The sequence below is a fragment of the Benincasa hispida genome, chromosome 6 (genome assembly GCF_009727055.1).
Source record: "Benincasa hispida cultivar B227 chromosome 6, ASM972705v1, whole genome shotgun sequence".
In the NCBI taxonomy this organism is placed as follows: Eukaryota; Viridiplantae; Streptophyta; class Magnoliopsida; order Cucurbitales; family Cucurbitaceae; genus Benincasa; species Benincasa hispida.
In genome coordinates this window covers 10384308-10403699 of record NC_052354.1, presented here as the reverse complement: position 1 = coordinate 10403699, position 19392 = coordinate 10384308, and the positions used below count along the sequence as shown (strand labels likewise).

Genomic DNA, 19392 nt, shown 5'->3' with positions numbered 1-19392 from the left:
TTTAAAACCCATTTAGTTACAGTACAGAACTTTCACATTTAGAATTCCGTCTGAAATAAGCAAATTAGCGAAGGACTAGTCAATCCCAACAGCATTCTTAATCAAACCCCAATGTCTTTCCTCTGTCATATGAATATATGTGAGATATCAGCATGGCTTATCCACCAACCCTTCAAATTCTTCGCCTTTATAAAGACTTTAATTTCCATGATGTCCGTATCACTCAGCTTAGCTACTCTGTTAAACTGCAACCTGCAGGAGCCAAAGAGATATGTCCTGCGCCTATTGACCTATAGTTGAGACTTTAAGTCCACCCCACGTGTAGGATTCTAATTTTTCTTGCTAAGCAAAGGCAAAGAAAACCTAAGAACTTTTGCAAAAACAAATAAGATATGATAAGATTCCTACTGGTTGAGTAAAACAGAAGTATGGTATAGATAAAGTAGCACAACAATGACTAGGGTAAACTTGGAGATCAACGAGTCCGTAAAATGCATGATTCTGAATAGGGATACTGGCACTTTAATGCTGGAATCAACCAACGTAGAATTAAAAGATATTTGAGTTCCAATACAATCTTCTACATGTTATACTATCGCACACTAAGGGAAAACCTACTTGGCAACTGTTCAAGTTCAAGTACATAGTACCCATCAATTTAGACCCCAGGAAAGGAAAACAAAGAAAAAGGTGGTACATTCTCTGCCTTTTCGTCTTTAAGTCTTGCCATCATGAAGCTTGAATATAAATTCTAGAGCTAGGCAATGCGCAGGGTGGCAGGTTGCTGTAGATTACATACATAGCCTTCACCTGCAATAGTTGGGAACCCTGTACTTGCAAAATGCCAATAGAATCAAGAAAAGTAGTACCAACATCTGGATACTTCAATTCCTAGTTACCAACAAAATGGAACGATGATAATACTTTAAAGCCTGCAACTCTTTTACGTTTTTTGATGAAAAAGCATGCAGCTCTTTAAAGTTGCCTCCCGACCACTTGAGTTTAGGCTGTTAGCAATTGTTGACGAGCAATGTCACCAGCTAATACCACTTGGCAGTCATAGAAACTTCATCAAGTAATTTTAATTTTTCTTTTCCTTTTTTTTCTTCTCAGCCCACTTGGGTCCATAAATTGCCAAGTGTGTCCGACCAAACCGTCGGTCGGTAATCTGCAATTAGATAAAATTATACTTGTTACTCAATAAGGAAAGACATTATGAGTAAAAACCTAAACAATTCTCTTTAAATGATGATCCCATGTCCAGACATAGAAAAAAATACAAAGAAAGAAACTGCAGAAATATGTAAGATATCAGACCCTTAATCCCTTCTTGTATATATATTTTTCGAGTGCCTTGTAGAGAAATTAGTCAGGGTGTTGGTTACATTACAGACTACAGTTAACTTGACCCCCAATTACATAAGATATAGTTGCCCAAGATCCATACCCATACCTTCTCACTAAATTCCATTAAGCTAAACAAATTTCAGACATACAATTTTGTCCAATTAACCATTATTAATTAATAACATTCGGAATGTAAAATACCTGCATGATTAAATTACCTTAATAAGGCATCCACAGGAATCCAGCATGTCTGTCCTTAATGGGTATTCAACCACCTAGATCACAAATATCAAAGTGAGAGAAAGGAAGGTAAACCATGTGTAAATGAATATAGGATTGACTACGGATTCGAGCCATAACATACGGTTTCATAAAATGGTACGATTTTCCCGATCTAAATAAAGCAGGTTTTACATGAAGAAGATTTAGCTTTCTAAATAGGAACAAGAAAAATACAACTTACAATGAAGGTATCTTCTCCAACTAAGGCTGACTTTGATAGTTGCCCCATAAGTACCCCATAATCCACTTGTGTGTACGGTGGGGTAACACTAATGTAATCAAATGGTCTGTCGTTACCTAGACAAGACAATATACTTGACAAATCATAAATTATAGAAGCTTATACATTCAATTGAACTCTACCATAAGAAATTGGTTCCACTACCATTTATTATTCTTAAACAAAAATGATAATTTTTATTATTTTACCGATTTTTTATTCCTACTAAGGTGAGATAAGGGTAGACCATTCACATTTACCATTTTCATTTACAGTTAATGCAATTTTAACTGTCTAAGTTGTTTGGTAAAACTGATTATTTAATCATTTATCCAAAATCACTTCTCAATTTACAATATCTGCAAAATTACATAGATATCAGTTTTGGAATCAGCTTTCCTAAAAGTTTTCTATCTTCTCTGACAAATTTAAAAAATTCAATTGTACGATTCCATATATTCTTTTTCTTTTCAAATCTATTCCTTCCAAAATCAACAAATTTTTATTGCTTCAATTTTTATAAAAATTGTTTTTCTTAAATTTTATCAAATAATTTAAATTAAACAACATTACTCCTAATTCAAATCATATAAACTTTTACATATTTACAATTTAACAGTTATTTACCAAACAAAATAAAATGTTTTTTTTAAGGTTTTTAATTGATATTATTCAAAAACTAAATTAATCATGTCATAGTTGATTTGTCTCACAAATCACAATTGCCAGCAAATATTTTCATAGCTACAACAATACCAAACTAATCCTTTGTTAGAAATAATGTACCCCGTGTCCATGTTTATGCCATAAGTCTTCGAATGAAACAAGAAAAAAGGAGAAAACTAAAGTTTAGGTGGGATACCAATAAGTTGCTCAGCTCGATCTATAAAATTCTCAACCCGGATGGTGTGGATGACTGAGTCATCAAAAAACCCAGTAGATTCCAGATTTGGCCTTAGAACATCAGAAACAACCCATGGATCCATCTCGACAAAATGCACCTGCAAGTTGAAGGAGCAGATATTACATGAAGGAGAAAAAGAAGAAGCGATATATAGAATAAATTTCATGAAATTGATAACTGCGTAAATCAAGCCAATCCATATCTAAACATAGTTAGTTTGAAAGCTGCTTAATCAGTTAGTTGTTTTTAAAAATAATGGAAAATGTTATCCCAAACTAAATTCACAATTGAACTGGTACCTCAGAACATCCACGGCTCATAGCTTCAATACCAACTGATCCGGTACCACTATACAAGTCTAACCAACGACCAGGCCTTAAAGATGCTGGACATCCACCAGCAGCCTGCATTTTCAAATTACATTAGACCTTTTTTCTGTGACAGGCTGGCTACCAGCAACCTACCCAGGAAAAGTACGACTATATAATAAAATGTTTTTCTACCAAATGAGCAGTTGAACAAGAAATCTACAAGCCTTGAATCATTTGATAAGTTAGCCGAATGATCTGGTAACATGAAAGGAACTAATATTTAAACTACAAACCCAACCTGCAAAATATCAAAAGCTGCACCTTTCACAACTTCCATCATTGGTCGTACATCCAAGCCCTTTGGAGAGAGTAGCTTCATTCTCCGAGCACTTCCTCCAAGCACCTAAGGTTGTGAACATATTCGTTGAGTTGTTTTTGAAAGAAAAATAAGGAATCTTTTGAATATGCTTTCCATATAACCGTGGTACACGTGATGTGTTGGCATTGGAGGATCCATGGGTATCATCAACGTGATAATTTCTAGCAAAAGACGCAATGTTCTCTCAAGACCAAAATTAGTATGTTAGTTTTCAATGTGGCAAATTGGCCAATTGACAATGATTAACTTGGTGTAGATGTAACTGGAATAAATCCAAAATGAGATTATTCAATCAACTTACAGAACTAAAATAATACTATAGCTTTCAATTTGTGTAAATTGATATTTAAGAGGGAATGTCTTCAACCCAAATAAAGCATTTGTTCAACAGTCTTTTAAGAAAAGTTCTATTACCAAAGACCTTAACTATCAAATTACACAAGCATATCTCACCCCTTTCACTTTATTTCAAAATTTTGAAGGAGTAATTTCTATGGCAGTCGCTCTGAAGCATGCCTTCTCTACTTTGAAAAATAGTGGATAGTAGCGCCCAGTTAGGCCAGCAAATGATTGTTATTCTCACTTCTAAGGGTAGACTGTATTAAATTATCACAACGCAAAGCACCAAACAATATGGAAAAAGGAACACAACTCGTACCTGAAGTAACTTATGTGTCTGCCGTTGAGGTTTAGGATCCTCGGCCGAAATTTGCTTGCCTTCTCCGGTTTTTCGCATTTCTCTTCTTCGCTATAAGGCAAATTAAAGGTTACAATGAAGGAAATTAAGCATCGCCAAGTATCCAAACACTCAATTCCATAGCCAATACAGTGTAATTGCACAAATTCAAAAAGCAAAGAATAATACAACGTCAGTCGATCATCTCCAAACTATTCGGGCTTGAAAAGAAATTATAGTTAAGAACCAACATTAGTGGAAGGTTCAGACAAAAACTCGTTAGGATCAAGTCCATATTGCTCCAACAACCTTTTCCTCCGCTCCGTCACCGCATTATTCCCAGATTCTGAAACCAAAACGCAATTGAAGGTTCAATAACATCAAAATAAAGGATGCAACAGCATACAGAAACTCACTGTAGGAGCAAACGATAATAGAAGACGACGGATGAGTGGTCTGTTTGGAACAGATATTGACGAGTGGAATATTCAGCGAAAACGAGCTAACATCCGGAGAGATACTAACGCTGGCGCTCAATGAAGAAAGAACCGGGAACGAAGAAACCGCCATCAACGGAGCTGTGTTCGGATAGCTCTATAACAATTAGAGCGGAAGTATCTGTTGAAGCTTACTAAAACAAATGGGCCAGGCCCAAGAACTTGGGCTCAAAGTTTCGGATAGTTCAAGAGAAATGGTAGGAAATGTCTCAAATGGAGAGTAGTTTTGAAAAATGTCTGTTTTTAGAGCGGGTAACCATTTTATTTTATTTTTATTTTTGTTTTTAAAAATTAAACCCATTACACTACTTCCATCTCTAAAAGTTGTTTTTGATTTTAGAGTTTAGCTAAAAATTCAACCATTGTACTTAAAAAACATGCAAATCATTATAAGAAATGTGAATGAAATAGACTTAATTTTAAAAGACAAAAACAAAAAAACAAATGGTTACCAAACGAGATCTTAATATTTCTTTGAAAAATATCTAATTTTTCTGATGTTACCGATTTTCAGCATTCTTGGGCGAAGGCAGTGGAGATGTAGGCATAGAATTGGGATTGGGATATTTGATTGATGTGTAGTGGGAGAAATTGGATTGGGATTCAAGAGAGATATTTTAAATTAATATTTTTTTAAAAAATGAGAATCTCCAAAGCTCTGTAGACAATCAGATCTGAGCAGTGAGGCTGTCGAATATAAGTGGCGGTGACAACTTTAGAAAGAAGACAGCTCACAAAATCTTTGGTTGACAATATCTCAAATGCGGTCTACACATTGTAACAATGCACAAGTAACGTACACCAATCAGGTATTAAAAAAAAAAAGAAAAGAAAAAAGAAAACATTTGTATTTGTAGGGAGGATGTAGATTTATGTTTATGTTTTTGGGCAATAGAGATGAATGTGTACCTTATTTCCTAGAAGGTAAGGATTAGTAATGTGCATACCTTGTATTTAGTCAGTTGTTGGTATTTCTATATTTTCTTAAAATAAATCTTGTTTTTTTCTGTCATGTCTCTATTTAAAAATGCTATTCATTTTTTGTTACTTTCATGGAGACAGAAGGTATAGTAGCATTGTTTTACTTCCTTTAATAGACATATTTTTGTTTCATATATTGTATATTTGTTGGATATAAAGGTCGTGTTTTATTTTGTTATTAACAATTATAATTTTGATTTTACAACTATTTATTTTACTTTAATAGAGGTAGAAGGTATATAGGCAGATTTTGTATATGTTGTATTTGTTACTTCCAAAGTTTTAGTAGGAATTCCTATTGTTGAATCAGATTGTAACTAACTTTTTGGGAATTTGTAGGAAAATCTTTATTAAATTTTATTTAAAAAATGATAAGACAAGATAATAACTAAAATAATGCAAAAATCTATTACGATACGTATATTTCATGTCGAAAGATGAGTAAGTCTATTTATTTAATTTGACATTCCTCATTCCTTTTCTATATATAATCACATAGATATTACTTAGGGAGTGTTTGACTCACCAACATGAGTTGAGTTGATATAATATACCAACTCGTTGTTTGACCCACCAACTTTAAATGTTGGTGGAGTTGAGTTGGTATATTTTATCAACTTATCCCAACTGTCCCTTCTTCCCATGTTTTCAATGGCTCTACCTATCGGCCACTGTCACACTCTAAGAACTAACTCCGACTCCGACAACCACCTCCGATGACAACTCTGGCGACCAACTCCGGGCTTCGACAACCACCTTCGATGAGAATTCCGGTGACGAAATCCGGACTCTGACAACCACTAGACAGCTCCGACGACCAACTTCGAGCTCCGACAACCTTTGTACGATCAACTCCGACAACCAATTCTGACCTCCAACAACCACCTCTAGTAACCCAACTCTGACGACCACCTTCGCCTACCAACTCTAACAACTAATTCGCTTCGACAACAAACTCTGATGACCAACTTCGATTACAAATTCCGATGAAAATCACCTACAATGATCACCTTTGAGCGAACAACTTCGACGACCAACTCGGGCTTTGACAACCCCTTCGACGACAAACTCTGACTAACTTTGGGCTCTAGCAGTCACCTCCGACTACAATCTCCAAAGAAAATCATCTTCAATGATCAACTTTGACGACCATTTTTTGCCCAAACCAACTTTGGGATTCGAAAATCACCTCCGATGACAAACTACGACAACCAACTCTAATACACTTTCATGCAACTAACTTCAGGCTCTGACAACCACCTCCAACTACAAACTTCAGCAAAAAAACATCTTCGATAATCAACTTCGTCAACCACTTCCGACTACGATAAGGCTGATGAGTGCTAAAGTATGTTAAAGGGTTGTTGATTATATAAAAAATATTATTTTATCTATATTAAGTGCAATATTTATACGTAAAATTTTGTAAAAAAAAATATTTTTATTTAATTGAATTTACATATAAAATGAGTGTTATGAATATTTAGACGAAAAGTATGTAACATATAACAAAAAGAAAAAAATCCCCATAAAATAAAATAAAAATTCTTGGAACATTTTCTAGCAAAAATTAGTGAAAAATAAAGATTTTTTTTTTTTTTTATGATCCTCCAAATTTAGAGGAAATGAAAATAAAATTGTTGAAGAAATGTGGTGACATTTTATTGGCTGTTACGATATTGGGGAAGATTTAATTAAAAAAAATCATGATATAGTAAAAATATAGAACAACAATAGGAAGAAGAAGAAAAAGAAGAAGATGATAATGAAATTCATGGAGAAAATTTAGCTAGAACCAAAAGTTTTGATTTCGCTTTGGTTTCTCATTTTATTTAAACATATTTCTACTAGAAATGTAATGAGTTAATTGTTGTTCATTGCCCAAAAAAGAAAGAAAGAAAGAAAGAAAGAAAAAAAATTTAAAAATTAAAAGAAAAAATTACAATCCATATTTTACTCAAACAAAGATAGGTAGAATTATTGAATAAAAAGGTTTTAAAAAAATAGTAATCATAAAAGCATATTATTGAATAAAAAAGTTTCAAAAAACTGAATCAGATACCTAGATATATGAACTCTACACCTCAAACACAAACATACGAACTCCACAGATATATGAACTCCACAGACATATGAACTCCAGATATATGAACTCCAGACATCTTATCTCAACTCTGCACCTCAAACAGTCCCTTAGTACAATTATATATGAATTAGTATAATTATAAGATACCTTTTATAACAACCAATAAATAATAGGTAAAAATTCTATGACAACTCTTACCACTTTACCCTATATATTTTTTTAATCTTTAGTGGGCCTAGTATTTCCAGCAATTGCAATGACTTCTTTATTTCTTCATGTTAATTTTTTTTTTTAAATATGCTAGTTGAAGGAAATCTAAACAGAGATCCAATAAGTTGGAAGCGGATCATTCCAAATCCCATTGAGAAAGAACACAACAATTACAGTCTATAAAGAAACGATTATGCATAATAAAAAAATTACAACATGCTTTTTTAAAAGACTGAACAAGGGATAGAGTATGCAAACCTTTGAAGAACTCTTCTTCAAGTATCCCTCGATCATTCAACAACTCGTTCAACATCACGAACTTGAACGCAACGATCAGAGCACAATCTCAACGAACGACTGGATGCACCTCGATCACAATCAAGTTCAACCCGATCCTCGAATGGAATTAGAACACCACTACAATGGTTACCTTGGTATTCTTGGTGTGAGAATCCAGAAGTTGTCGACTTTGTATGACTTTGGATTGAGGAAAGTAAGAGGTAGACGATCGAGTAAGTGGGAGATGAATGTTGTCTATTGTATAGACGAAATACTTGATCGTTTAGAAAGATGAAGCCTATCGTATAGTAAACTCGTAACTCAATTGTGTATGTTCTCTATGTTATCGTTTAGTAAAAACCCTTTTACACGATAGTCTTTTGTGAGATTAATTCGAGTGAATCATCAACTCTTGAATTTAGAAAAACAATTTACATTTTATCTCACAGTTACCATAAACTTCTAATAATCTCCCACTCAATTCGGTTATTAGAGAAAAAGAATAATTAATTATCATATAATTAATATATTATAAATAAATATAAAAAATCAATTTATCATATTATATTTATAACCTATAGTTTTAATATTTCATCATGTTAATAGTCCCACATTATTGGTTTGATAGAGAATCAAAGTTGATATGAAACATATAAACCATAGTTCTTTTTTCTATTTATGGTATTTAATATAAATCTATTTAAATTAATTCATTTAATTAATGTATCTAGTACATCATATCAATTATATCACATATAATTGAATTTCCTCTCTGTAATTTTAAACACTTTAAATTAACCCAAAATCTGATTCTCAACTTGAATCCATTAAGCTACCAAGGGGGCCTCATGACCTGTCTGAAGCTCCAACGGTACGTGAATAAGATTAAACTCTTTAATCACGAGATCCCACATCCGAAATTGTTGGTCACTCTACCAAAGACCGACAGCTGCATTCTTCGCACTATAGATATATTTTTGTGTCCATATGACCAATCAACAGTGTGATGACCCTTCACAAATCGCTCGTAAGTACAACTAGGCCAATTCATTGTTTTGTCCTATGTAGTTATATCTAACTCCTAAGCACCACTAATTCCTCGATGAACAATAGTCATAGTCCTACTATGACTAAATCCTCTCGGGTCAGGAGAGGTATGGCCACTATATTCAAGATCCGGAATCAACCCTTTAAGGGAGTAATTTATCTACTTACTCTTGCTTCAGTGAATGAGTGACTTCCGTCTTGTATAGCTGAGTTCGTAGCTCCCTAATCAGACAATCCTCAAAATGGTAGGCTGTTGAGTTGACAATTGGCCACTCTCACCCATACAAGGACTGTTCTCATGAGTAGGAGTTCCCAACTCACTTCGTGAAAGAATGAAATATCATGCAACGGAAGACTACAGAATCAATAAGCACTTAAACTACATTTAATTTGAGTTTTAAGCATGCTGTTGATTTGATGTTCAAAAGAGGGTTTGAAACACATATTACCTTTGGAGATTCCTCCAAGAAATTAGCTGAAAAACACCAATATAAAGCTTGAATCACCGAGAGGACTACCACCGAGATCTTCTCTTATTATGCTCAAGCTGGAATGTGTGGTGGAAACACTTGAACAAGTTGAATTGATGAAGAACGAGAGTAGGGTTTTCAGGTTATCAATTCAGAAAAATATATTTCAACATCCTCTCTGATCTTCATGCATGGAGCTTCAATATATAGGTAAATAACATGCAAATGTATAGGGTTGCATGGTGGACAGCTCCAGCTTGAAGATCATCACCAAAATCAATTGAAATTTGATGATATTCCATCAAACATGTTAGTGGGTTTTTCCTAAAATTGGAAAAACCCATTACCTAAAATGATTTCAAAAAATGATTTTATTTAAATTAATTAATTTATATAAAACCAATTTTTAAATGATTTTTAATTAAACTTTTTTAATTAAAATAATATTAATTTAATATCTAAATATTAAATTAATAAAATATCAATATCACCAATAAATAAATTTTATATTTAAATCATAATTTAAATATTAATTGATTTTCAAATTTCGTTTAATTTTAATTAAATTAAACGTTCATAATTGTATCATATACAATCAATCAAAAACCCTAAAATTAAATTTTAACATTTCAAATTCGTAACCCGAATTTCATATATCAATACTCAATTTGTTATTCCAATTTAATGAGCTAGTAGAATGACCTAATGGACCTACAGATCATGAGCTCCAACGATCTGTAATTAATTCGTTAAAACTCTTTAAGCGAATTAATTATTATTCGTTAACTATCAAGACACACCACTATAGCTTGATAGTTGCACTCTCCTCACTGTAGATATATTTCTGTCCATATAAACTATAATCAGTAAGTTGATCCTTCACAGGTCGTTCATAATTACAGTTGAGTCAAAATTATCGTTTTACCATTGTAAATACATCTCGTTCCTTAAGTTCCCACTGATCCTCTAAAGAACAATTCGATTCATAATACTACTTATGAATCATGTCCTTTCTCTATCATGAGAAGGTGGGACCCCGATTGTTCAAGACCTGGAATCAATACTTAAGAGAACAACTTATCTGCTAACCCTAAAATGGGTAGAAGTGAATTCCATCTTGCAGGGCTATGTCCCCAGCTATTCATCTGGTCTTATCCCCAAAATGGAAGGTTTATTGAGCAGTGTTGCTGGACTACTCTCACCCATGCAGATCAAAGAATAATCTCAAATAAACAGGAGTTCATAGCTGGCTCAGGATTAAGATCGAGTTATCCTAGGTTACTTAAAAATGAAATAGTCAGTTTTAACAGTAAACGGTCGTTATAAAGAAAAGTGACTATTTCGTGGTCCAGTCTATATGCAAACTCATTGCATAGGATGCCCCCACTCACATATCTCTACATGAATGATTTGTGGATCACATCATTTGTATTACCTATACAAAATGGGCTGCATCCAATAGTGTTATCAGGATGAGATACCCAATTTCATTCATATACTTATACACCATTTAGGCTATATACTATTAACTTGATCCTGTTTATATCACCACATAAAGTTAAAGTATTCATTTTATAGCCATGGATATATTTATAGGATTTTCTTAATAGAATGCAAAGTCAACAAGTTTATTGAATAAAATACTCAATAATATTTTATTGATAAATAGAATGTTTAACACAAAATTTATGAACTGCGAGTTCTAGGACATTTCTAACACTTCGGATTAAGGTCATGTCACCTATGGTCATTCTAGTGAAATGTAAATCTTAATTATCAACGGCGTTATATAAAGAGACTAATCATCTCGTGGTCCGATTTTATACAAACTCTTTGTATAGGATACCCTCGCTCGCATGTCTCCACATGAATGGTCAGGATCAGACCATTTGCAACACTTTACAACACTTGTAACATCTACAAAGTGGGTCCTATCCATAGTGTCATTAGGATAAGGTATCCCTCCTTTATCCATCTACTACAGACCATTTAGGTTATTACTTAAGACATGATCCACTTGTATGTCTCCACATACATGCTTAAGTTACATGAAATAACCATGGATCTTAATTTATTGGATTTGAGTAAATGCTTATAAAATAACATTTATTTTATTAATAACAATATGTTTACAAAATGTTTACAAACTACGAGACCACCGGGAGAATTAGGACACCAATCCCAACAATCTTCTGCTTGTCCTAATACCTCGAGAGACTAATGTACAATACAAAAATATACAATATACAATAAACTAAGGCATACTCTATACCCTAATATCATCTCCCACTTTCCCTAGACAAGGTGTCGCATGTCTCGTAGACCCAGACTCTCCAGATGACCCTCAAACACTTTAGCCATGAGAGCCTTTGTAAACGGATCAGCAACGTTGTGCTCCGACGCGATCTTTGTGGCTATCACATCATCGCGATGCACAATCTCCCTGATCAAATGATACTTCCGTTCGATGCGTTTGCCTCTTCGGTGACTCTAAGGTTCCTTAGAATTTGCCACAGCCCCGCTGGTATCACAATAGAGTGTGATCGGCAAAGACATATTTGGAACAACTTCAAAATCAGTAAGGAACTTCCTAAGCCAAACAACCTCTTTATCAACTTCACAAATGGCTATGTATTCGGCTTCCATAGTGGAGTCTGCGATGCATCCCTGCTTGATGCTTCGCCAAACTACAGCCCCTCTATTCAGAGTGAACACTAACCCTGATATTGATTTCCGAGAAACTTTATTAGTTTGAAAGTCAGAGTTTGTGTATCCTATAAGGATTAAATCCTTATCTCTATACACGAGCATATAGTTCCTCGTTCTCCGAAGATACTTGAGGATCGTTTTGACCGCTGTCCAGTGATCTAATCTTGGATTGGACTGATAACGATTGACAATCCCTATTGCATAGAAAATATCAGGTCTAGTACATAGCGTTGCATATATGAGGCTACCAACAACCAATGCATAGGGAATTCTCTCATTTCCTCAACCTCTTGAGGTGTCTTAGGACACTTTTCCTTAGACAAAATAATTCCATACCTGAAAGGTAATAAACCCCTCTTGGAATTCTGCATCGAGTACCTGATGAACATCTTGTCAATGTGCGATACATGAGACAAGGCCAACTTTTTTTTCTTACGATCCCTTATGATCTGGATCCCTAGAACAAACTACGCCTCTCCCAAATCTTTCATTTGGAATTGGGAAACTAGCCATTTCTTAATGTCAGTGAGAAAACCTACATCATTCCCATTCAGTAGGATATCATCCACATACAGCACAAGGAAAACTACTGAGCTGTTGATGATTTTCTTATAAACACAAGGCTTATCAACATCCTGAGCAAAGCCAAATGATTTGATTGCACTATCAAATCTAATGTTCCAAGATCTATATGCTTATTTCAGTCCATAAATGGACCTATTAAGCTTGCAAATCTTTTGCTCTTGATCTGGATCAATGAATCCTTCTTGTTGAGCCATGTAGATGGTCTCCTCAAGATTACCATTCAGAAAGGCAGTCTTGACGTCCATTTGCCATATTTCATAATCATAAAATATGGCTATGGATAGGAGAATCCTGATAGACTTTAACATGACAACAGGTGAGAAAGTTTCCTTATAGTTGGTGCACAGAAATTGGAAGTCAATTTTTACTCGACAACCAAAATCCCGTGGACGCATTATGTGATGCATGTTTTTAAGATATGCGTTGATAGTCATGTGTCGATGGTCATGCGTTGGAATGAAAATTGTGTTAACGAATGTATGTGATGACCATGCATCCTGCCACAAGTTTTGTTGCGTTCACTTCAAGTACAACATGAACGAAAGTTTCTCAGGTAATCCGAGGTCGAACACAAGGACTTGTAACTATATGTTTGCGGTGATGTGCATGCGACAATTGAATAAAAGAATAAAGGAGATGTTGCTAAGTTAATCCTACTCCTACTCCTATCTATCAGACAACGCAATGAGAATATGCATGAAAGGTAGAGATGCGACAAACATTGACATGAAATAAATGTATGGGAAATAGATAAAATGCGGAGATGTTTTCATTGCAAAACTTAAGAGTTATCACAAGGGCAACCCTAGTCAACGCAAACTAATGCGATTATGCAACACTCATACAATAGTAAACCACCTCTCAGTGCGAATGCTACGGCTTCTAATGCTAGAACGCATGCGATGTATGTGCAGAGGTGTCTATAAGGCCTACAGATAAGCCTCTAATTCTTATCTATGCGATGATACACAAATAAGGCGACCACATATCATCATTCCTATTCCTAGGATGTATGCGATGCAGTGTTGATAAACAGAGCTTATCTCTAAGTTCCTATCTCTTGCTTATGCCGATCTAATCTCGCTTTCTCGAGTCTAGATTCTAACCTAGCTCTCTCGAGTCATTAGGTTCTTTCTTTAGACTCTTTCTCGAGTAGATCTAAAGGGGTGTTGGGCACAACATAAGACAAGACAAACGCATGAACTTGGTTGATGCAAGATTGTTACTATCCCTAGTGAACAACGCATACCTTGCTTAATGCATCCAACCACTTATCCTCCCGAGCAGTTGATTGTTGTTGACTTCACTCATAAACAAACAATGCGTTAGCCTATAGACAGGCATTGCAACAGCTTCACACTAAGCAAGTAAGGTTACTCACATACTCACGCAACGCACACCTCTCGGTGGGTTGCTATATGTTTCATATTCCTATTCCAATACCTAAGTAATCCCATTAAGTTTTGCAATGAAAGTAAGGATGCTAAGCAAAGAAGATGGAGATGAAGTTGAAGGAAACAGAGAAGTGCATTGAAAACAGATTGTATTAATTTCTTAATTCCAAAATGTCATACAATACAATGTAGGGAAAAGAAAGGAAAAAGAAATGACAGTTGGAAGTAAAGCTTTGCTTCCAGCGGATGTGCGTCAAGACTGCTGGTGGTGCCATGGATGGGCAGAGGAGCTGACTCTCTCGAGATCTAGCTCCGGTCGAAGGCTTCAATCGTCACTCGGAATGGATGAAGGAGGTGAAGAACTCTCAGCGTCTTCTCACACATTTTGTCTGGATCATAAGGATCCGCCCCAGGCGACCCTCAGGCAAAAACCTTGGATTCAACCTTGGGCGAAAACCCTAGATAAAATGAATTTGAGCTTATCGGCTTCTATTTATAGAGCTTGGCCACCGACATCATTAATTGGACTGCTCTGAGTCTGACTTTCGGTGCATTCGTCCTTTCTAAACCTCTGGCACCAACGGCGTGGTAGGTGAAATGTCAACATCAGCTTTGGGTTTTCTCGAGGTAGATGCGTTGATGCATTCATTCCACCTACCTTGCATTGATCCCATTAGAATGCATTTTCGCGTAGCCACAATCATTCAATGGCTGTATTCGCTTAACACTGCAACTCTACATGATGACCGCAATCGCTTGACGAGCATAACTCCCATGCGATGGATGCATATGGCTGATTACCGCAACATCCATGCGTTGATCGATGCATTTGCCTTGCGGTGGAGTGTTTCTCCGCATGTGATCGTCTATGCGATGGTCCGGTTTCCACGTTTGGGTTCATTTCTTGCATTGGCTACAAAAATAGAACATTGAACGCACAATTAACGCAAAGTAATGGGTTAGCTGAGATTTGCCATGCTGATCGACGCAAACTCCTTTTCTCATGAATTCCTATCATGATCGACGCAATTTTTGCCTAACAACCTTCATAATTTTAAGTAAAAGACTAAGATGGCATGCATTTTTGCATGTCATCACACCCCCAAACTTATAATCATGCTTGTCCTCAAGCATGCGTTATACTCAAGAAATTCTAACTCACATTCATGCTTTCTTTTGTGATGGCTAGCTTCTCAGAATATAATTTACACACACCTTTGACCATCACCGCAATGCTCTCCTCCACTTTGGTTGCTTCTTCAAAAAGATCTTGTTTAAGTTAAATCTGGCAAGCCTTTGTTAAAAAAATTTTTATTCATTCACCGCAACTTTGTGTTTAGCTTTTGAGATTGCGTTCATTCAAAATACTTCAAAAATTTGGGATGGCTTATTCACATGCGGCGTTGAACCTGGTTATGCCCTTCGTTTTGGCTTACCCCTACGTGTGTCATGCGGGCATCCAACTTCGGTTGCGTTCCATATTCAACCTCAACTCTTGTCTCGTTTGTTTTGGCTTGCGCCGGACAGAGGAGTTGCACTAATGCGCTGATCCTGGCGACTTGCCTTCGTTTTGGCTTGCCTCCACGTGTGTCATGCGAACATCCAACTTCAAGCAAGTGCCTTTCACAGCTTAACTCTTATCAACATGGATTTCCCCATTGCGTTGACAGTGGAGTTATTATTCCCAAAATCTCACTTCAACTTTTTTTTTTCTTTTTCTTTTTTTGTTTGTTTTTTTTTTCAAATGATCGCAATATAATGAACGTAATTCTCCGAGACCGCTGCCACCCCCAAACTTAGAGGTTGGCAGCGTTCTCACCGCAAAGCTAAAAACAAAATTACAAGAATGCGATAATAAATGTTTGAACACAGGTTTGCGCAAAATAAAACTTAAGACTTTCAAAATTTGAAGAAGCTAATAAAAGTAAAGAACTCCTTGCGTTGATTAGTTAGAAAATGCGGTGAACTATACGTACCATCATAGAAACATCGCAAAACAATGCAATCGGGAAAAAGAGAATTTTAAAAAGATAAGGTATACAAGATAACAAGAAAAGACCTTAGGCGGAACAACGCATGCGCTCATGTGTTGGAATCCACATGATTGAAGCCTTGCGTTGAAGGGTGAAAGGAATTCTTCCATTGAACTACGAACCGAGGAGACTTATTGTTGCACCTATAAGAGCAAACGTACCCAAAACCAAGGAAGCAGCCATATATCCAAAATAACAATAAAAAAAAAATAATCTACATTAAGAAAGCAAAGTAAAGATAGAGTAGAAGACGTCCCTGAAAAAAAATAAGAGTGTTGCCACCGCAAGGAGTCTTCCATGCAGGAGATGACTCTCAATTGCTTGGGTCAAGTTGCCTTGACCATTGGAACTTCCGGCAATTGTTGGGCGCATGTTGGCCACCATGAGCTTAGAATTGCCTTCGGCTCTTTTGCAACTAATTGCCCTTCTACCTTGGGGTCAATACTGTCTTTGAGTGCATCGCCTACACTTCAATATTGTTTGCAACCTGGTCGCACAAGCTGCAATACACCTAAAATAAAAAGTTTGCTCGTAGAGACACAAAACTTAACATGCAATACACCCAAGATAAAAAGTTTGCTCGCAGAGACACAAAACTTAACAAACATTTAGTTGCCAAGTCCCCAGCAACGGTGCCAAAAACTTGGTGTGCGGAAATTGGAAGTCAATTTTTACTCGACAACCAAAATCCCGTGGATGCATTATGCGATACATGTTCCTAAGATATGTGTTGATAATCATGCGTCGATGGTTATGCGTTGGAATGAAAATTGTGTTAACGAATGTATACAATGACCATGCGTCCTGCCACAAGTTTTCTTGCATTCACGCCAAGTATAACATGAACACAAATTTCTCGAGTAATCCGAGGTCGAACACAGGGACTTGTAACTATATGTTTGCAGTGATGTGCATGCAGCGGTTGAATAAAAGAATAAAGGGGATGTTGCTAAGTTAATCCTACTCTTACTCCTATCTATCAGACAACATAATGAGATTATGCATGAAAGGTAGAGATGAGACAAACCTTGACATCAAATAAATGTATGAGAAATAGATAAAATACGGAGATGTTTTCATTGTAAAACTTAAGAGTGATCGCAAAGGAAACCCTAGTCAACCAAAATCCCACTAAGTGTTGCAATGAAAGTAAAGATGCTAAGCAAAGAAAATGGAGATGGAGTTGAAGGAAATAGAGAAGTGCATTGAAAACAGATTGTATTAATTTCTTAATTCCAAAATGTCATACAATACAATGTAGGGAAAAGAAAGGAAAAAGAAATGACAGCTGGAAGCAAAGCTTTGCTTCCAGCGGATGTGCGTCAAGGCTGTCGGTGGTGCCCTGGATGGGCGAAAGCTGTCTCTTATACACATCTAGATGTGTATAAGAGACAGGCTAGAAGCAAAGATTTTCTCCCAGTGGATGTGCGTCAAGGCTGTCGGTGGTGCCCTGGATGGGCGAAAGAGCTGACTCTCTCGAGATCTAGCTTCGATCGAAGGCTCCGATCGTCACTCGGAATGGATGAAGGAGGTGAAGAACTCTTAGTGTCTTCTCACGCATTTTGTCTGGATCACAAGGATTCGCCCCAGGAGACCCTCAAGTGAAAACCTTGGATTCAACCTTGGGCGAAAACCCTGTATTAAATGAATTTGAGCTCATCGGCTTCTATTTATAGAGCTTGGCCGCCGACAACATTAATTGGACTGCTCTGAGTCTAACGTTCGGTGCATTCGTCCTTTATGATCCTCTGCCACCAACGGCGTGGTAGGTGAAATGTCAACATCAACTTTGGATTTTCTCGAGGTAGATGCATTGATGCATTCATTCCACCTACCTTGCATTGGTCCCATTAGAATGCATTGTCGCGTAGCCGCAATCATTCAATGGCCGCATTTGCATAACACTGCAACTCTACATGATGACCACAATCGCTTGACGAGTGCAACTCCCATTCAATGGACGCATATGGCTGATTACCGCAACATCCATGCATTGATCGATGCATTGATGGAGTGTTTCTCCACATGTAGTCATCTATGTGATGGTTCGGTTTCTGTGTTTGCATTTATTTCCTGCATTGGCTACAAAAATAGAACATTGAACGCACAATTAACACAAAGTAATGGGTTAGCTGAGATTCACCATGCTGATCGACGCAAACTCCTTTTCTCATTAATTTTTGTCATGATCAACGAAATTTCTGCCTAACAACCTTCATAATTCTAAGTAAAAGAACTAAGATGGCATGCATTTCTGCATGTCATCAATAGTCCACTTCCTCGACCTAGGTATAACTCTTTGCCACAAGTCTAGCCTTAAAGATCTGCACCTTTCCATCTACATCTTTTTTCCTCTTTTAGATCCACTTACAACCTACAGGTTTTACCCCATTAGGCTGATCCACATGTTCCCAAACGGAATTGAAGTACATAGACTCTATTTCCTGATTCATGGCTTTAATCCACTCATCTTTGTCAACATCCTCCATTGCTTGCTTATAAGACAATGGATCCTCTACCCCATCATTAGATATGATGTTTTGGGCTTAAGTTAAACCCATGTAGTGTTCTGGTGGGTTCACAACCCTTCCACTACGTCGATGCAGTCTTAACTCTTGAGATGGTTGACTAGATGAACCGAAATCAATAACTTTTGTTGATCGATCAATCTGTTCAACAACTCTTGTTGAACTCTTAGTAGTCTCATTAGAAATTTCATTTAAAACAAGCTTACTTCATGGCTTATGATCCCGTATGTGGTCTTCTTCCAAGAAGATAACATTTGTCTATACAAACACCTTGTTCTCACTTGGATCATAGAAGTATCCACCCATTGTTTCTTTGGGATAGGCTATAAATAGGTAAACATTCGAATGAGGTTCCAACATTTTAGGGATAGCCACAAGCACGTGGGCCGAAAATCCCCAAATTCTTAAGTGGCATAAACTACCTTTACGGCCTCTCCATAACTCGAAAGGTGTT

General features: G+C 36.3%; 1 protein-coding gene across 1 annotated transcript; it reads right to left on the bottom strand.

The window, feature by feature from the left end:
- Positions 1-512: 512 nt before the first annotated feature.
- LOC120079997 (putative rRNA methyltransferase YlbH) lies at positions 513-4706 on the bottom strand. Its single transcript, XM_039034505.1, has 9 exons — positions 4536-4706; positions 4371-4465; positions 4102-4191; positions 3363-3467; positions 3053-3157; positions 2712-2850; positions 1811-1926; positions 1566-1622; positions 513-1168 (listed from the first exon to the last, which is right to left on the bottom strand). Exons 1-9 carry the CDS (start codon positions 4687-4689, stop codon positions 1082-1084), a joined length of 948 nt encoding a protein of 315 aa, XP_038890433.1. The 5' UTR covers positions 4690-4706; the 3' UTR covers positions 513-1081.
- Positions 4707-19392: the final 14686 nt, after the last annotated feature.